The sequence below is a fragment of the Microtus pennsylvanicus genome, chromosome 11 (assembly GCF_037038515.1).
Source record: "Microtus pennsylvanicus isolate mMicPen1 chromosome 11, mMicPen1.hap1, whole genome shotgun sequence".
Classification (NCBI taxonomy): Eukaryota; Metazoa; Chordata; class Mammalia; order Rodentia; family Cricetidae; genus Microtus; species Microtus pennsylvanicus.
The window spans coordinates 24,417,490-24,437,193 of NC_134589.1; the positions used below are offsets into that span (position 1 = coordinate 24,417,490).

At 52.7% G+C, this 19,704-nt stretch overlaps 1 protein-coding gene and 2 non-coding genes across 3 annotated transcripts in view; 1 reads left to right on the forward strand and 2 right to left on the reverse strand.

The window, feature by feature from the left end:
* The window catches only part of Lasp1 (LIM and SH3 protein 1), a 40,320-nt gene extending 24,546 nt beyond the window's left edge, over nt 1-15,774 (reverse strand). Inside the window, exons 1-3 of the mRNA XM_075990880.1 lie at nt 15,590-15,774; nt 14,928-15,143; nt 8,400-8,494 (exon numbers count right to left, since the gene is read on the reverse strand). Of these exons, the coding sequence (XP_075846995.1) occupies nt 8,400-8,494; nt 14,928-15,143; nt 15,590-15,718 (440 nt within the window). The 5' untranslated portion in view covers nt 15,719-15,774. The remainder of the gene's footprint in view (nt 1-8,399; nt 8,495-14,927; nt 15,144-15,589) is intronic.
* A 33-nt stretch (nt 15,775-15,807) lies between these two features.
* Nucleotides 15,808-15,879, forward strand: Trnac-gca (transfer RNA cysteine (anticodon GCA)). The gene has a single exon. It is a non-coding gene; the product is annotated as a tRNA-Cys (tRNA).
* Nucleotides 15,880-17,537: 1,658 nt separating this feature from the next.
* Trnac-gca (transfer RNA cysteine (anticodon GCA)) lies at nt 17,538-17,609 on the reverse strand. Its single transcript has one exon. It is a non-coding gene; the product is annotated as a tRNA-Cys (tRNA).
* Between the last annotated feature and the right edge of the window lie 2,095 nt (nt 17,610-19,704).

The following is a 19,704-nucleotide window of genomic DNA, read 5'->3' on the forward strand; positions in this document are numbered from 1 at the left end:
TTGTCTATTGATTGATCTAAGCTTTCCAGAACAGCGGTTGAAGCTCAACAAATACTCGAAAGAACAAGTGTCACGCCAGGTGTTGAAGCTGGGCCAGGACTAGAGAACTCCTCCACAACCTCCTGTGTCACAGTGAGGTGCTGACGGGCCATGATCTGTGTCTGGTGCTGGAATGTGATAGGTAGGGTCCACATGGACCTCACCCATCTCAGGGACCGGTGGGTGGCTGCTCCAAGCAAGAACTGTATTGACAAGTCTGACTTGGACATATTTAGCTCTGGGTGAGTGCACCTATCACAGCAGTGACCAGTACAGACCCCCTGATTCACAGGCAGCCAAACACTAGGTAAGAAAGAGACAGATGGCCCAGTGGGGCCTTTTTCTAGATATGACCTATGCAGGCTGGCCGACATGCTCACAGCAGGTCATGAATTGCCGCATGCTGGATGCTTTAGCCAAACCCAGCATGTTCTCCAGTCACCTGTACCAAAATATGACATGCCCCTGGGCCACTCTGGATAGAGAGGACAACCAAAGAAGGTGTGTCTAGAAGGGACACAGTCTAGAAGGGACACAGTGACGGGCTCCGTTTCTAAGTGACCATCTTCACCCCCTTGCTGATGTCACTGTCCTAGGCCTAGGTGATGCCCATGTGGGTCCTGGCCATCCATCCCAGTTAGCCAGAGGAGGGAGATGATGGGAAAAGCAAACACAGGTGCCCGCAGCTGGCAGCTGGCATGGCTGTGGATGAAGGCAGGCAAAGGCAAGGTCCTACCCCCAGGTCTGGCCCAGTGCCTTGCAGCCAGGCCACCCACAGCTCAGGAGCCCATCCAAAAATTCCTGCTCCTGCCCAGGGCCAGGAGGATCAAGCAGGATTCTGTTCCTAGAGACGAGAAGTGAACAGAAGTGAGCTGTCTGGGTCCTGAGAGCCTGGGAGATAAGACTGAAGAAAGGACCCGCCACACAAACTGGGCCCACTCTGAAGGGAAGTGGGACACAAACCAGGGTGAGTGGGGCATCTGTCAGCAGAGATGCATAGAGCAGAAATAGGGGATCCAGGATCCAGGCAGCTCTGGCCAGCTGGGAAGGGTCAAGTCTGAGAACCAGCTAGCATTCTCTTCCTGCGGGGCAGAGTGGAGGCGGCCTGGAGAGAGAAGGCAGGAACCCAACAAGCACACAGCCACAGAAGCCCACTCACAACCCTGCGCATTGTTCTCCTTTGACCACATGCACAGACGTAAGGCAGAAAGCCATCTCCATCGGCCCAGGGATAACCAGACACGTGCAGACAGTCACACCCCCTCCCTAGTTCTGCAGCTTCCCGCACACACAGCATCCTCCTCGGGAGTGATTAACACATAGGTGTGTCCTCTGAACTGAAAAGCATTTCCTGGACATGGAGCTGGCAGCTGTGGACCCTCCATGTTCACATGGCTCCTCCACGCACCCTGTCCCTCTGCTACACCCTGTACCCCATCAGAAGATCCCAGGAGCCCCTCCAACAAGCACCAAATCCTTCACTCTGGATGGGATTGGGGGTACTTCATCACCTCTTTGTAGCCACCCCCTAGAGCAGGAATATTAATGGGGGGGGCCTACATGTGGATTCCAGAGTGCTAGGGACAGGAAAGGACTTTAATCCTTTATCACTGCTAGTGGATTAAGGAGCTCCAGACAGTCCAGTGGGCGGCTACACCCAACCCCAGGGCTCCACAAGGACGCCACTGCCTTCCTCCTGATGGGTTAGCCCAGTCCCCTCCCCACAGCCCCCAACCCTGGGTGAGACAACCCTGCCTTTCCCTTCTCCTGCTAGCTGCTGTGCTTCAGGTTCCCATGGCAACCTCATCCTCAGCTCCAGGCAGGAGAGCAGAGAAAGGGAGAGAGGAAGGAGGGAGAGAGAGGTCTATGGGGTATGGGGGCAGGGGAAGACAGACGGCAAGAGTATCCTCAACCCAGAAGATGCCCAAGGGGCCTGGGCTGGTTTCTTGTAGACAGCTGTGCTCAGGTTTGTTTCTAGAATGCAGGACACCAGAGCCCCAGCGCAGCCCCTCCCCCAGTATGGTGGTCTTTGAAGAGGACTCCAAACGACCTTCCAGAAACCATTGCTAGGATTCTACTTTTCTCCTCCTTCTCCGACCCGGGGTGAAGTCACCTTTCACCTTCAGATTCAGGGGGAAGGGGTGAGACAGGAGCACACCAGTGTGGAAGACCACAAGACCCCCCCCCCACCCCAGCCACATCTCCAGGCTACAACAAAAACAAAATGAGAGGCAGTGTAAAGGTACAGAGGCAGAGCTGAGGCCATAGAGCACAGCTGCTTTGTCCCTTCCTGGGCTAGCCCCTTATCAATCATTCCCAGAGACTGTGGTGCCTTCGCGAGCCACAGACCTGTCTTTGCCTGTGACAGCTCTGGCGGAGGTGGGAGGTGGGAGAATGACACATAGAGAGGCCAACAGGACAGGAAGCTGGGTTTTGAGGGACAAGGAAGCTACCTGGCATCCAGGAAGATGAAAGCAGGAAAAGTCTGTGGTATCCAGAAGGTAGTTGGGGAGCTGGGCAGCTGCTTGGGGGCGGGAATGGGGAGGCATAGACACAGACACAGATGCCACAAGTTCACAGCTCAGCTCCTCCATGGGCTGTCAGGTGCACAACCTTCCTCAAATACCCAACGAGGCTGGAAAGGGCAGGCATCACCTGGATGCCAACTTTGCATACAAACTAAGGCTTGGAGTTGAGGAGAGAGACTTTGTTTGGCGTACTGTCCTCTGCCCACAGCTGCCTGGCCAGCTGAGGGCATGCAGACCTGTTAGGGCAGATGGTTCTGGTCTGGCTCCAGCTCCCAGAGCTCTGTGAAAGCTATCATAGGCAAGGTAGCTGCCAAACACTGTTTCACCCTTCAGGCCCAGCCTATTTCCCAGTCTGACCTTTGAAACCCTTGAGAGGACAACGACCCAAGGCATCAGAAGTGGCCTCCATCTCAGGCAACGAGGACCTAAGACACTCTTCCACGGCAGGAAAACATCGTGAAGCTGCTCCAAGATGACAGGGGGTGTGTGGGACAGCGTGGGCAAGAGTTGTATCCCAGAGACTGAACAAGGACAGGCTACAGACTCTCAATGCCCAGCTCCCCATTTTTGCAGGGAGCATCATCCCTTCTAGGCTGGGACTTCTTCAAAAACCACAGCTTTGTGTTCAAAGAAAGGAGTAAAAATACATCAGCAGAATACAAGGAACTTTGGTTTCTACCAAAAGGAAGGAGAGAAGAAAAAGGCCTTAACATCCGGCCTCTGGCTCCCCGCAAAGCTCCTGCTGGGAACACTGCCCATAAGCAGGCAGAGAGGGCGGGTTCCATTAGCCCTGATTCTTACCAGCTACCCCCTCCCACCCCCACATCCCCACACCCCAGCCTACAGGACTGAAGTGTTAGGGGTAGGAAAGAAACAAGGAGGCATTGTTTGGCCAGAGGGTCCAAGTGAGCAATCGAGAAGATGAGGGGTAGCCTGGAGAAAGAGCTCAGGCTTTGCGGACAGAGTGAAACCCTGCATCCTTTCCATTCTTTTTTCATTCACTAACAACTTTAAACAATGGCCATACTTTTCTCTTAAAGAGAAAAACCTGTGCCAAGCTAAGTAAGGCGTGGACATATTGGGCCTCAAACTCCTTATCAATAAAAACGGGGCTTTGGGAGAGAGAGTGGTCCCCATGATTCCTTAAGGCCCTGACTGTCTACATGAGGGGGAGTGTGGCAGAGTGGGGCTTGATGGCTGCATTTGACACTCTGTCTCCCTATTTCTGCCGGCCTCCTTCACCCCCAAATATACCACACACACCCCTCACCCCTGTTTCTCCCAACTCCCCAACATATTTGATTCAATTTTTCCAGTATGAAGCAGATAATTTGGGAGAGGTAGGCAAGCCTGAGATGCCACCAGTGCCCCCCACCCAGGGCCATCATAGCGAGGCATAGGACCCCATGCGGAAAGAGAGAACCCACTCCTGCATGTCACCCATCAAGCTCTACCCAAGTGCACTGGCGTGTGATTGCGGGCACTCAGACGTGGACATCTCCCCTTCACACACACACACACACACACACACACACACACACACACACGAGTTCGAGGTCATCCTTGGCTACATAGCTTAAGGCCAGCCTGGGCTACCTGAGACTGTTTCACGCACACTGGGATTGGGATCCGGATGCTAGAACAGAGTGACTGGATCCTACTGCCAGTTTCGACCCTGGAAACGGGTAGAGTCACAGTCCCCAGCAGGAAGGACATCTCCACTCTTCTCAACTTAGCCCCTCACCCTACAGTTCAGGTAAACTGAATCAGGAACCCAGATTTCTGCGGTCACTCTGAGGGGAAAGGTTCTATGGAGGTCTCACTTCCTTTCCTAGCCTACAAGCCGGCCTGCAGGTTCCCAAAGCAATTAATTCCCATTGTCACCCCACCCCCAGCCCCGACCTCCACACTCTGTGGCTTCTTTGCATAGAACCAGCGGGAGGAAAAAGGTTTGCAGGAGCCAGGGTTCCGATGATAATGATGATGATGATCCAATTTACAAAGCAAATAATCCAGGGCATAAATATTTCTCTAGCCAACAAAGCGGGCCCACTCCACCCACCTGGAAGCTTCATGAAAGAACAGGTGAGCAGGCACCTTGGGCTGCTGTACAGGTAGGAGTGTGCCCCACCCCCAACCCCCAGTGAAGAGCTGACTTGCAGGAATCTCAGTGGGAGCCCCGAGGGTGCCCAGCGGAGGGTGCAGGGCCACTCCAGGACAGTGTGTAACTGCATGACTGTGGCTCACCACACCAGGCAGGCTGGCTGCAAGCACTAGCCTGTGTCCATGCCCCTGCCTCGACCTCAAACACATCGCTGCAAGGAGAGAAATAGAGCCCTTTCCACTCTTCAGTCACTTTCTAAGAAAGGCAGAAGGGACACGCGGCTTTCTTCCCTCATTTCCTCGTCTCCACAGGAGCCTAAGCTGCCCCCAGGCTGACACTAGCCAGGAATAGGCAGCACACAGAAATTCCCTGCACACCAGATTCAGCCCGCACTCCCTGGGTGGCCTAGAGCCTTGGCAAAGTGCCAAGAGACGTCACCTGGTCCTGTGTGTCCCCACCCTAGCCAGGCTTAGTCCGGTGGAGGGGAGTAGCACCCTGCAACAGGAGGCCTACCCTGGGGTCCACGGACAACCCAGGACCGAAAGGAGTCCGGCGGCAGCGTGCAGGAGGGAACTAGTCCCCAGAAGCCCTGAGATTCAGGAACCTGAATGTACATGGGCTCAGAGTCAGCTGGAAATGGGAGAGAATAAAGTGACCATTTGACCCAGGGCCTTGCACACAGGAGGAATCTGGTCTAGGGCAGGGGAAGCCCTAGTTCAGACAGGTGCAGGGGCCACCTATCTGTGTTTGGCCAGGGACAAGGAGCTCAGCAGACAGCAGACACAAAGCCAGCAGGGTGCAGCAGCCAAGAGGCTGATGCAGCTGCAATGAAGTGCAGCACAGCTGAGACACACACACACACAAGCATGTACGCATGCCAGCACACACACAAGCATGCACATATGCCAGCACACACACAAGCATGCCAGCACACACACAAGCATGTACGCATGCCAGCACACACACAAGTATGCACATATGCCAGCACACACACAAGCATGCCAGAACACACACAAGCATGCACACATGCCAGCACACACACAAGCATGTACGCATGCCAGCACACACACACACAAGCATGCCAGCACACACACAAGCATGTACGCATGCCAGCACACACACACACAAGCATGCCAGCACACACACAAGCATGTACGCATGCCAGCACACACACAAGCATGCACACATGCCAGCACACACACAAGCATGCCAGCACACACACAAGCATGCACGCATGCCAGCACACACACAAGCATGCACACATGCCAGCACACACACAAGCATGCACACATGCCAGCACACACACAAGCATGCACGCATGCCAGCACACACACACACAAGCATGCCAGCACACACACAAGCATGTACGCATGCCAGCACACACACACACAAGCATGCCAGCACACACACAAGCATGTACGCATGCCAGCACACACACAAGCATGTACGCATGCCAGCACACACACAAGCATGTACGCATGCCAGCACACACACACACAAGCATGCCAGCACACACACAAGCATGTACGCATGCCAGCACACACACAAGCATGTACGCATGCCAGCACACACACAAGCATGTACGCATGCCAGCACACACACAAGCATGTACGCATGCCAGCACACACACAAGCATGCCAGCACACACACAAGCATGCACGCATGCCAACACACACGACTCAGTGCAGGTCCTTTCCAGCAAACACCCACTGGGCCAGAGGTCAAAGGTCACCTGTATAGGGCCAAAGTTAGGAGAGATACCAATCTGTTCCCTAGCCAAATGTCAGGAAGGGGATAGGACTGGTGACTGGCCAAGCAGGGAAGACTTCAGCTCCTGCTTCTCCCAGAACCCCAAAGGCTTCAGGCTCTCCTCCTCTCCGATTTGCTGCCCATCTCCCCCAAGAAGACTAAATTAGAACTCCGGTACCAGGGCTACGGACATTCTGAAAGAAAGCATTGTCTCTCCAGAGCTCACCGGGCAGCAAGTAAACTCTCTCGAGAAGAGAGCGGAGAACTACAGCCTGGGCTCACAGAAGCTCAGTCAGACTTCTGGGAAGTGGAGGCCCGCCCAGAAGATGCCCGCAAAGGAGCCTGGCAGACCAGTCTGAAGCAGTCCAGCACCCAAAGAGTTAAGTGCCCTGGTTTTTCTGAACCCCACCCCACTCCCCAAAGGAGGGAGGAAGTGGCAGAGAATCAGGGTTTGTGTGAGCCCTTAAGAATTCAAAGAATGTCCCATTTCCCTTGGGGCTGGGTAGGCCAAGGAGCCATAGAAATCAGGAGAACTAAGGGGCCAAAAAATCTGTGGGCCTTCCTCTACTCAAATCCACCATGGCCTGGGCCTTTAGAAGGAACAATGGTCATGCTGCCTCTTGAGTTTGAGATTTTATCAGAAATCAGGTTCCCAGCACCTGTGACAGGTTGGCATGCAGCAGAGGGCAGGCAACAAGTGTCTGGTGAGTGTTCAAGCCCCCAAGGTCCTTGGGCCAAGGAGATGGGGCATATGGTCTATCCTCAAAGAGACAAGTCTCCAGTTTCCCTTCGGGTAAACTTTGGCTAAGGAGAATTCAATTAGGAGACCAGCTGCTCATGGTGAAGCGTGTTTAGAAACCCACACATCTGGAGGGGAAGGCGTGGGGAACAGGAGTTTAAGGTTATCTATCCTCAGCTACGTAACGAGTCTAGACTAGCCTGGAATATGTGAGACAAACGAGTACAGAAACTTAATTGATTACCTACCTCAAAGCCCAGCCCTTGCAAGTGGCCTGAGGTCAGCTGCTGCACCCGCTCTGGACCTAACACCGAGGTTGTGTTTGCTACTCATGAGTCCCCTTAGAGACAGATTTTCAACCCTATCTCCTCCTGGATGGTGTCCCTCTAGGGTGGGAGACAGTGGCCTCTCTCCCCAAGCCCTGCATCCAGTTGGCCCACAATACAGGATTCTATATAAGGAACAGAACCCAAACTAGCAACTCTCAGAATAAAGGACAGTGTCAGGCCACACCCTTCTCCATCTCAATTACGATAAGGGGACTAAAGAGGTGGCTCAGTGTTTAAGATCACTGGCTGCTTTTGCAGAGGGCCTGGGTTCAGTTTGCAGCACCCACATAGAGGCTCACAACCACCTATAACTCCAGTTCCAGAGGATCTAATGCCCTCTTCTGGTCTCCATGTATACCAGGCACACAAGTGGTATCATACATATATGCAGGTAAAACATTCATATACATAAAATAAATGAACAAATCTTTTATGTTTTTGTATTCTCAAAAACAAAGAAAAGAAGCAAGAGGTCTATAGAACCTTCTAGAAGGGACAATAGAGAAAAGAACCACCCAATGAGAGAAAGCCAAGGGGAGACTCACACTCCCCAAGCCTGGATACAATGCAGCAGGCACAGGACAGGCCTCTTAATCCCTGCCGTGCCCTTTGCACAACAGGGTACAATGGAAGCAGCCCACTGGCTTTACAGCCCAGAGGCGGTCTACAAGCCAGCCTCACGTTAGCCTTGCCAGGTGATCCTGGGAAAGTCCCCTCCTGCCCTGCGCACGCCTGTTTTCTCATCCGTAAAATGGGGACAGAACACTCTGCTATGAAGGGACGATGTGATCACAATCTATCAAGTAGGGTGTGCAAGTGCTACAATGTCACCTTGGGCTATCAGAGGGGAAAGAAGAGCTTGGGAGGGAAGTCATGTGCCCGGAAAACTCCTTTGTCCCCCTGAAACTCACGCATTGCAGTAGGGCTTCTTCTCGTAGCCCTTGTAGTTCTTCATGTTCAGGGTCATCTTGCAGATCTCGCAGTGAAAGCATGCTTTATGCCAGAACTGGGCGGGAACAGAAGGGAGACGTGATTGTTAGACAGCAGGACTTCCCTAGGCACGGGCACTCAAGCTCTCCACCCAGGTAGGACCCATGCCCAAGGCTGTAGGAACACCTGGGGAAGCTGGGTGGGGGTGCGCATCTTTAATCCTCGGGACTCAAGAGGCAGAGGATCTCTGAATTCCAGGCAAGCCTGGTCTACAGAGTGGAAAGTTCCAGAACAGTCTCAGGGCTACACCGAGAAACCCTGCCTTTAAAAAAAAAACAACAAAAAAACAAACAAATAAAAAAAAAACACCACCTGGTGAACAGGGCCATTTCAGGTCACAGGCTCCGGCGGCTGACACGCCCCTCCCCCCATCACGTCCCACCAGGCAATTACTTAGCTGTCTGGACAGCGAGTAGATCAGATCCGAGAGTAAGGGGCGGGGGTGGGGGGGAGAAACCCAGTCATGAAGGAGGTAGCAGCCCCCAGAAAGGCCATCTCCACTTCCCCAGACCACTTCAGGCCAGAATTGGATGGGCCTCATTGATTATGCAAAGCGGCACTCCGTTGCTAAGCAGCACACTAGGAAGGAGCATGTCCTCTGTTACCAAGCCTGGAGAAGAAAGCCCAGGCAGTGGCACAAAGCCCAGACCAGGGCACACCTATCCTCCATCTAAGCGGCTGACCCTCTTGAGCTACCCTCCAGGATGCTCCAGCTCAGCTAGCTCTCACTTCCCAAAAGATCCCGACTAGAGGAGTCCCAAGTGCCGCAGCCACACCCACATCCTGTCCAGTGCCGCCTCTCCCACCCCCACCGGGAGAAGGGTGGGAGACACCCTGCAGGGGCAGAAGAGAGCTTTGTCTTAAAGTCCTGCAGCTAGACTCCAGGTGTGTCCACGTCACCACCCCACCCAAAGAGCTGGATGACCTTGGCCTCACCCCTGTCCACACCACACCTGGGAGTAGGATTCTACTTCCTGTCTGCAGAATACAATAATGTCAGTCCTCCTGGGACTGTTAAAGATTTATGAGAAACCACCTGCCCCCAGCAAAGCACCTGGCACCTCCTTCTTCCGTGCAGGTGCTGGACACTGGAGGCGTTCACACAGCCCAACTAGAGCTCATGTGTACGTGGGACAGAGGAGCAAGCCCGGTAGACCCAGAGTTCTAGAACGGAGCCAGTAAGACTAATCCAGGGAGGTTTGGGGGTGGGGGGAACCAAGCAGAGAGACTCCATTCCAGAATCTAGGCTGGCTGGGCATCTGGCTGCTTGTATCTGCCTGTCTCAGCAGTCAATGGAGACACTCCCGATCCCCAAAGGAGGTAGCCAGAGGCCAGGGAGGGGCCAGGGAGACCTCAGAAAGTGCCTGAGCGAACGGTTGGTCTGACTCCCAGGCATCTGTCAAAGGACTCCGGTAAAGTCCTTTTTAGAACGCGTTTCCCAAACTAGGAGAGTTTCAGACACACTTGGAGGAGGGGCCGGAAGAAAGGAAGCTCAGTCGCTGGGACTCCGCCCCCAAACCTCAGCACACTTCAACCGGACACCAGGGCTATTTCTGGGGGCAATCGTCCTCTATTGGGACATTTTTCCTATCAAGGGGACCCAAAGGGGGGAAAAAATCTAACAGGGAATGTTAGCAAGGCAATGTGGGAAACGACTTTTTGGGAAGAAAGCCAGCTGTACCTCTGGAAGTAAAGGGTCGGCTGGTCTGAGCTTGGCCCCACCCCCCACCTGGGTCCAACCTAGAGTCACGGCCTCCTTCCCCACCCTCGGTAACTTTCAGAATCTTTACTGTTTGGGGGTTGGTGTCACAGAACCCCAACATAAAAACCCCCAGAAAAATCACAACAGGGTGGTCCTTCCCCCATAGATTCCCCTGACTGGGAGGCATTGGCAGATTGCCCCAGCTCTGTCACCAGCCAGTCTGCGCCTCTGCCTGCACGCCCCTGCCGGGGCCCCTGCCTCCCCCACCCCCGCAGGGGCCTGCCAGGAAAAACATTCTGCAGAATCCAGACCATGACCCACTTTCACACGGTAGGCAGGAATACACTGTCCTAGGGCTAGGGACCTCCAAGGCCACCTCCTGTCAGACTCTGCATCAGGAAAGAGATCTCTGGCAGATGGCCAGGCCCTCACCCTAGAGCCAAGCCCTGGGAGGAAGAGCAACACCTGGCCTAGGGTTCCCTCAGGAGACTCCAGGCTGCCCCCAAGAGTTTGCTCCCTTTAGCGGTTTACCCCTAGAGATCCTAAGGGATCCAGTGTTCTCAATCTGATACATCAGTCTGGGACAAGGGAGAGTGGTTATCTGTCCTTTGTTGGGCTGCTCAGGAGAAGAGTAAAAGAAACTCTTTTGAGGATCTGCTGGGTGACTCACCAAGGGAGAACTAACTCCACATCTGTAAAGTAGGGACACAACAATTATCTCCCCCAGGGACTGTAGGAGAACCAAAAGGCCACTGCTTTGGGGAGGCAGGAAATGGCCATTCATTCAATAATGCTTATGAACCAACTCCAGAATGAGAGAAACTTCATCCCGTCTCTTGTCGGGTATGGGGGAAGGACGCTAAGAGAAGAAAATGGTACTATCCCAAGAGGGCCAGAGTGACCGTTTGCGAGGTTGGGACAGGCTTTGAGCATGCGCTCCCAGGATCTGTGACACACCTGGGGACATAGTACTCCAAAGGTGTCCCCTCGTCACAGGTGATGCTGCTCAGTCAGACCCCAGGCGCCAGGACAACCCGTTCTGTCGGAAATGCTGTGTAGGACGGTGATTCCACAGAAAGACAAGCAGGCCAGTGGGGACAGAAGCCCCCACAAGCATCCCACTCTCTGGAACCAGACCCTGTGGCTCCAAGGCTGTAGAGGAGGGCAGAGGAGCTTCATTCAGGTCCCTGTACCTGCAGCCTGTCACCTGCTCCCTAGGGTGACAGTGACTCAGGGCTGGAGTATGAGACTCCTCCCTTCCTGTAGCCTAGAGTTAGGGTCACAACACCAGCAGGACCCAGGCTCGGGCCTCCAGCCTAACTCGGCCCCCAGCTTATAAACCCAAAGCACTTCTACAGTTCCTTTCTAGTTAACCTGAAGCTTCCTGGGCCACAGCCCTCAGGGTCCCAGGCCCAACACTCATCCCCCAGACAGGGTTTCACTGTGTAGCTCTGGCTGGCCCAGGAATACACTATGTAGTCCAGACTACTGGCCTCAAAGATAAAATCCTGCATTCACAACTCAGCACTGCAAAAACTGTGTGTGGTGGCAGAACTCATCTGACATCCAGCAGCTGGGAGGTAGAGGCAAGAAGAGGTTTGGGAGTTCAAGGATAGCCTGGGCTACATGAGACCCCGTCTTTAAAAAAAAAAAACTTTGCAAGTCATAGTAACACATGACTATAATCATTTAGGGAGCTGAGGTAGGAGGGTTAAAAAATAAAAGATAAAACTTCAGCTAAAAGGAAGGAGACTGACTGTCCATCAGCCTCCTCCCTCTGGGTGGGGAAGGTCATCGGGAAAGTGACGACACAACACAAAACAGTAAACTTACTTAAAATAGTATGAGAATTTTTTTTTTTTTGCAATTTGAGCAACTTCATTGTATATTTCTCTATCAAGAACTTTGTAATGACAGTGTCTCGCCCCAATGTCAAAAGGCGGGACACACTTGCTCATAGGGCTCATAGCCTATCTATCGGAGCTACCTTCCTCGAACCCCACCCCCATTTGCCTGACAGCCATTTAGGGCAGGAGGCCCTCTCTATTGGGCCATTCCAAAGCAGCTGTCAGTGGGCCAATCCCCTGTCTCCGCTTGTTTTCAGAAGCTGAGGGAGACAGAAAGTGAGAGAAAGATGTGGCAGATTCTCAACAGTGTAGGTCACTGGATACAAAGTAGGTGTTCAATAAATATTTGCTAAATGAATGAGGTCACCCTGGCTCTCCTTCCTGCTCTAATCCCAGACACCCTCCTTCCTCAAACACCATCACGGGTACTACCTATCTATCCAATCTCTGCACCGGTACTACCGGTTGGGGACAGAGTGGCTTTCCTTGGTGAGAAAGTTTACCTACTTCTGCCTTTGAGCGATAAGGCTCAGGGAAGAGAAAGACTGCCATCAAGGACACAGCCCTGCTCCAGCCCTGCTCCAGCCCTGCTCCAGCCCTGCTCCAGCCCTGCTCCAGCCCTGCTCCAGCCCTGCTCCAGCCCTGCTCCAGCCCTGCTCCAGCCCTGCTCCAGGAAATCAGGCCAGCCCACCTGACTCTCCCAACTGTGGAGCAGAAAGGAAGCCTTGGGAAGTTGAGTGGCGACCCGGCCTGTGGGACTGAGCTTTCCCCAAACCCAAGGACTCAGTTCAGCACTCTCCTCCCATCTGTTCTTACTGCCTGGAGGGCACGGAAGGGAGAGAAGGGACAGCAGGATTTTCCAGTGGGGGGGGGGGGGAGAGGCAGATGCCTGTCCGGGGTCACTTCCGCTAGGGGGAGTTCTAAAATCGGGAAGGAATCACCCACTCCCACTTCCCAGGGCAACCCCAACTTAAGTATCCTCTTCTAGCTGGGACACATAGGATCCTGCCCTTTTCCCCGTGACACTGAGCACTGAAGGTCTTTACAAGGAGTGTGGCTGGAGTACTGGGCAGAAAAGAGGAGAGAACAGCCTTGACCACACTCCCTGCACTGCCCACCTCCAAGCCAATGACATCATCAATACACATCTGGTGACCGGGAATACGGAGGCCTGGAACCATTCATAAAGCTCATGGGCACAGACCTGGAGCTAGAAAAGTCCCCCACTTCCCAGGCTAGCAATCCCTTCCACCGTTCATCGCCTCTTGATGGCCTAGGGAACTGCAAATGCAGGGGTCAAAATACCTGGCCAGGGACGGCAAAGACCTTCATGTAAAGACAGTTTATCTCTGGAGGTTTGGGCTTTTTTTGGGGGGGGTGGTCTCAATCTAGTAGTAACAAACTCAAGCCCTACCCTCCAGGGGCTAGTACAGTGACTAAGCAGGTGGGCACCTTCCATAAACTCCTCCAAGCCTCCTTTCTCGCAAACCCCATGTCACTTTCCTCCAGAAAAAAAGTTCAAATGTTTCAGAACAACGAGTCCCCCCCACACACCTCCTAACCTGAACTTGGGGGTCAAAGGTTCCTCAGAATGAACTAATCTTAGCCCGGAGAGGAGAGACACAGTATCCAATGAAGTATCCATTTTCAACAAAACTAGATCCCCTCTTTCAGGCACCGGCCTATAGCCTGTTCAGACATAAAGGTGGGAATAGGTAAACTCCGATTCAGCCTGGGATGCTAGATACAATGTACCTATGAGAAGCCAAAACCACAGAGGTGTCCCTGTAGAAGGGTACACAGAGAAGGAACAAGTTGCCTTAGGCAGAAGGGTCCTACCTCAAACTATACCGGAAACACCCAGATCTACTCTTCAGTCCCCCTTGCAAAAGTGTAATGGCAACCAGATGAACGAGTCCAGCCTGGGCTGGGGACATGTAAGAGCCCCTAGGGGACAGCTAATTTCCAGAAGGTTACCCTCTCCCCACGCTAAAAAAAAAAATCCCCCTTTCCTTGGCTTCCCCAGAAGTCAGCCAATCCCACCCTCCATCGATGAAACCAGCTCTGAAAAGTTAGCTCTTTGTTCTCCAAGCTGGTCTCCAGGCTAAGCACAATTTCAGATTTCGGAGAAGCGTCCTCTCCAACCCTCCCAATCCCAGCACCCAACCCCGCCCAGCTCCTGCTGGGCTGCCCAGCACCCAGAGTGGCTTGCAATTTGAATTGGGGATTGGGAAAGCCACGAAGAAGGTCTGCGGGTTCCACAACCACGGAACCCGCAAGGGGGGCAGTCCAGCAGGTCGTTCAAAAGAGGGGGGTCTCGAAATGAGATTCCAGTCCTGCCCCTAAGTCCTTTTCACCACAATTGGCACTCGTTGGCCGATGGACCCGACCCAGCTTCCAGGCCAGGAAGCTGGACTACCAAAGCCCAAGCCCGGAGGGTTGTGCTGGCCCCAGCCTCCGCCCCGCCCCCGCCGCCCCCTCCCCCCCCTCCCCCCCCCAGCGCCCCGCGCTTCCGCCTACTTGGCGCTGGGCGCCGCGGGGAAAGGGAGCGGCCGTCTCCTCTCTCACTCCCGGCCCCGGAGGGGCGGGACTGCACCTCTAACCTCCAGCACACACCCCAACGATCCTGGTTCCCTGATGCCCTCCCGCCCTCCCAGCCCTCTCAGCCCCAATACACAGAGCCCACCCACCCTTCTCCAGCGGTGGCTGCCCACCGCCTCGCTTGGATTTCCCGGGTTCCAGACTGGGGTCTGTGCCCGCACCCCAAGTCACCTCCCGCCTTCTTTCCCTGCTCAGGGGATCACAGGAAAGAGCCCACAAGGACCCCGTCCCTCCTTCCTTCCCCGATTAAGAGCTGCACTGGAACTGCCTAGCCCGCGGCGCCGGGTGCCGGAGCTCACCTTATCCAGACAGTTCACCTTCTCCGTGGGATACACGATCTTGCCGCACCGGGCGCAGTTAGGGTTCATGGTTCCGGAGAAAGACTGGGGCGGGGATGCCCGAGATCGTGCGCGTTCCCTTTTCCTTGGGCGAGCAGTTGGGAGGCGGCGGCTGCAACTGTGCAGGCGACGGCGACTGGAACTGGGGAACTGGCCTCCGCCTCCGCCCTCCTTCCCCTAATAAACACGGTGGGGAGGAGGGGCTGCACTGGCTGGGGCGGGGACGCGCCTCGGACGCGGAAAGGGGCGCGCGCGACGAGGCGCGCTCCCCGGGCGACGTGGGGGCTGCGTGGGGGCGGGTTCCGGGGAGGGCTGCAGGACGTGGGTGCTGAAGCCCCTAAGTCCCTGGGTTCCCGCGCCCCTAGGCTCCCCGACTGACGGCAGCCCCTGGCCACGGCCCTTCCCCCGTTGAAGACACGTACGCCACTGCGGCAAAGCCAGATCTCCCGTGAGAGAGCCGACCCCACGCACCCGACAAGGGTGGGGATGATACGGATTCTCCAGATTCGGGGACTTTCTTTATACCAGTGGGTACCCAGGGTGAACCTGCGGGGAACCCCACCTGCCCCGCCCCGTGCCCCAGCTAGTTCCCTTCCCGACCACGTCTTCTCCTACATTGGTACCTGCCCCTTTCCCTTTGGACTCAGCGCGTCCGGGTGTTCACGCTCGCTACGCCTCTGAACTGCAGCATTCCTGGGGTTCCTAGGATCCAGACATCCTCTACTTTTAGCTTGACCCCTTTGCTCTTTCATTCTTTTCCCTTACCCTCGTAATATCCGTGTAGCAACGACAACAGTATCTTACTACTGAAAGGAATTTGCTCCAAGCTCTGTTGCGGCGCGGGGGTATAGCTCAGTGGTAGAGCATTTGACTGCAGATCAAGAGGTCCCTGGTTCAAATCCGGGTGCCCCCTCGGAGTCTTTTCCTCACTTTAATAGCCAAACAAAAATATTTATCATTTCAAATGTGGTCTTGATTCAGTCCTGGGTTAAAATGTGTAAAGAAGAAGAGATTAATATTATTGTTCATTTTACAGTCTAAGCAGAAAGCCTTCATTTTGCCTTGTACGCAGCAGAAGAATGCCGCGTGTTTATGTTCAGCTGTCAGAAATAGAAGTTGCGCGACTTCATTTGACTGGCGCCAGAGTGGTAGTTTCTACCCACGGTAGCCTTGCGGGTTTTGATTGGATGGTTCAACACTTTGGATTCAGGAGTCAAGGTCACTCCCGAGGTTGGCGTTCTGTGTCCCTTGAGGGTAAGGGTAAGGGGTAGGTCAGAAGAGGGAAACTCACCGACCTAAGCTTTCTTTTTTCCTGTTTCTTTCATCCTGTGCTCTTTATTATTCTATGTTCTTCTCTAGCTTCCTTGTTGTTTGGTGATGTGGACCGAGTAAAAGCGCTTCCAGAACGTGAAACCCGCAGATGCGAACCCATCAGCTCTCTACAGAGCCAAGGAGTAGGATCCCAAAGCCAAGAAATATGAATTAATGAGGTGGTCTTCGAACTCGAGCGTGCTCCAGAATGACCTGGAGGGCTCATTAAAACATCCCCGGTTTCCTATTGTGTAGACCTGGAGTGGTGAGGCCTTGCCAGTTAACTTTGACAGATTTTCCAGGTAAGGCACTCAGGGACCCGAGGACCACTCTGAAGATCACAGGAGTGTTCCTACAAAGCCATCGGGTTTCAAATCCTCAAAATGGGGACAGGTGTTCATCCGCCGAGCGTTTGGCTTAAGGTACCTGTGCTGGAAGAAATCTCGGTGAGAAGAGGGGATCAAAGGCAGCCCCCTCGACTAGGTTTTGCCCAAAAAAAGGCAAAAGAGACGTGCAGAGGCGTGCTGCCTGGGTCAGGGTGCGGCTGTGGTATTTTAAACACGGAATCTGGTTGTGTCATCCCAGGACCCCAGGGGAATACTCTCGTGCATTTTTTGCCTCCCAGTTCCCACTGCGGTTCTCTGCTGGGCTGAACAGGAAGGGGGATAGAACAGAGCTGCAGGGCAAAGCCGAGAAATACCTGACTAGTGCTTCTCGCTTCCCAGCTTCCCAGGCACTGGGCTCAAAATTGTACTTTTCAGGCCTCAACTTCTCAGTGAAGAAGGTTCTCATTTTTATATCTTATGATCATGTCTTTTCTTCTCCCCTCCCTACAGATGTCATGGAGCCCAGGCTGGCCTTCATTTTGATATACAGGCCCTGGCTAATCTTATACTCCCTTGAAATCTGATCCTCCTGTCTCTGACTGCCACCAAAGGCTGGGAGTAACAGGCACGTACAGCCGCACCTGGCTGTAACATATCTTAAAGAAGTATATAAACATTCTGCATCTGGATTCATCCTTTGTCTTTTGAGTCAGGAGATAAACTAGGTAAAAGTAATACTGCTTTCACACCTCAACACTCTTGTGGCCCAAAAAAGAAGAGAAAGATGTGACCAGCACTAGCCCACCACGTCAGAAGTGCATGAGTATTGCTGATTCTGGAGTGCCAGGAACATTCTGATGGGGAAATTTTGAAGGGTAGGCGACATTTTTTGTATTGCAATGGAATTATATAGGAAAAACATGTATCACCTTTAAGGGGGCACCCGGATTTGAACCGGGGACCTCTTGATCTGCAGTCAAATGCTCTACCACTGAGCTATACCCCCTCTGGTGGTGAGTGCTTAGAAAATTCTTTTTACATAACTTGCATACTTTCATTTTGAGACTTGTTTATACTTTTAAAAGTAGCGTGTTTTTGTTAATATTGAATTCAACCAATAAAAGGCATACTTTTTTTTTTAAAAAAAAGGAACTATAAAAACAATTTTTTTTTCCCGAGACTGGGAATCCTCTGTGTAACACTAGTTCTGTAGACCAGGTTGGCCTCGAACTCACAGAGATCCTCCTGCCTCTACCTCTTGAGTGCTAGGATTAAAGGCGTGCGCCCCCACTGCCCCGCACACTAGCAGTTTAAAAACATGAATTGCCGGGCGGTGGTGGCGCACGCCTTTAATCCCAGCACTCGGGAGGCAGAGGCAGGCGGATCTCTGTGAGTTCCAGGCCAGCCTGGACTACAAGAGCTAGTTCCAGGACAGGAACCAAAAGCTACAGAGAAACCCTGTCTCGAAAAACAAAAAATAAATAAATAAATAAATAAATACAAACATGAATTTAGGTTGCAAACTCCTTTTTTTCTTTTTTTTAAAGCAGTGTTTCATAATGTAACTCCATCTGACCTGGAATGCAAGCTCCTTTTGCTAGGCTTAATACTTTATCCAATCTCCATTTATCTTTCTCCTGCAAAACAGTATCCCCCTGCTTTCATCAGAATACAAATGCCACCGCAATCAGAACACCCACTGAGAGGCATTTGGAGTTTAGTCTTAGAACATTTGAGTCTTAGACCACTCAGTGTGTTGGTCAGAAGCAGAGCAAACTTTTTTTTAGATATTCATTTATTATGTATACAATATTCTGTCTGTGTGTATGCCTGCTGGCCAGAAGAGGGCACCAGACCCCATTACAAATGGTTGTGAGCCACCATGTGGTTGCTGGGAATTGAACTCAGGACCTTTGAAGAGCAGGCAATGCTCTTAACCTCTGAGCCATCTCTCCAGCCCCAGAGCAAACTTTGAACTAGGATATAGAATGATCCTAGCTCTCTCTGAGTTCACAATGTACCAGAGACAGACTAGAAATAAATGCACAGATGAATTAACATAAATACTTGCCAGGGTAGTGGTGGCATCAGCGTGTGCGTTTACTCCCCATGCTCCAGAGGCAGAGGCAGATGGATCTCTGAGTTCGAGGCCAGCCTGATCTACAGAGCGAGTTCCCAGACAGCCTGGACTACACAGAGAAACCCTGTCTTGAAACCCATCCCCCCAAGAAAAAGTCCTCAGTAGTGATAAGGAGAAACAGCTAAAAAAAAAAAAATTAAAAAGGTGTGCCCAGCTAGTGGTGGTGCCACGGGGTGTGTTTAGCACTGAGTTCAGCCATGACTGAATAGCAAAACTCCACCAATAAGTAAATAATACTAAAAGCAAGATACTCAGGAGAGTACCAGAGGGTTATTTCGAGCTAGATAGCTATGGAAGGACTTTCTTCTTCTTTCCTTTACTTAGAGTGATGGGAATCAAATCCAGGTGTCACATGATGTGGCAAGCACTTCACCATTAAAATGCCACTTTCCCAGCTGTGTAGAAAGCTGGGCTACATTTTGGCAGTTAAGACCAGAATAGTTAAAATCAGAATGACATTAGAAGGGTGATCTGCTTGCAGGGTGGATATTCTAGGCAGAGAAAGGACCGCCGGGCAGTCCTTAAAGCTGGGGAAGGTCAGGCCAGGGAAGAACAATTCAAGAGCTAAAGTATCAGGTGGCACATGTCTTTAATCTCAGAATCCAGAAGGCAGAGACGGGAGGATCTCTGAATTCCAGGCCAGCCTGGTCTACGTAGATAGCTTGAGGTCAACCAGGGTCACACAGTGAGACCTGGTGGGGGTGGGGGGTAAAGTAGCCAGGATGGTGGAGAGTGACAGCCTTGAGACCACAGCAAGAATCATGGGTTTTATATAAAATGAATGGAAATGTGTGAGGCTGTTTAAATGAAGAGAGATTAAATCATCATTGAGACTAATACAGAGATTTATGGGGAGGTGAGTGGACCTGGAGAAACATCCTATACAGTGTTATTAGTCTCGGCAAAGACATTCTGCAACATGCAACATGATGGATTTTAAGGACCTTAGGCAGAATATATA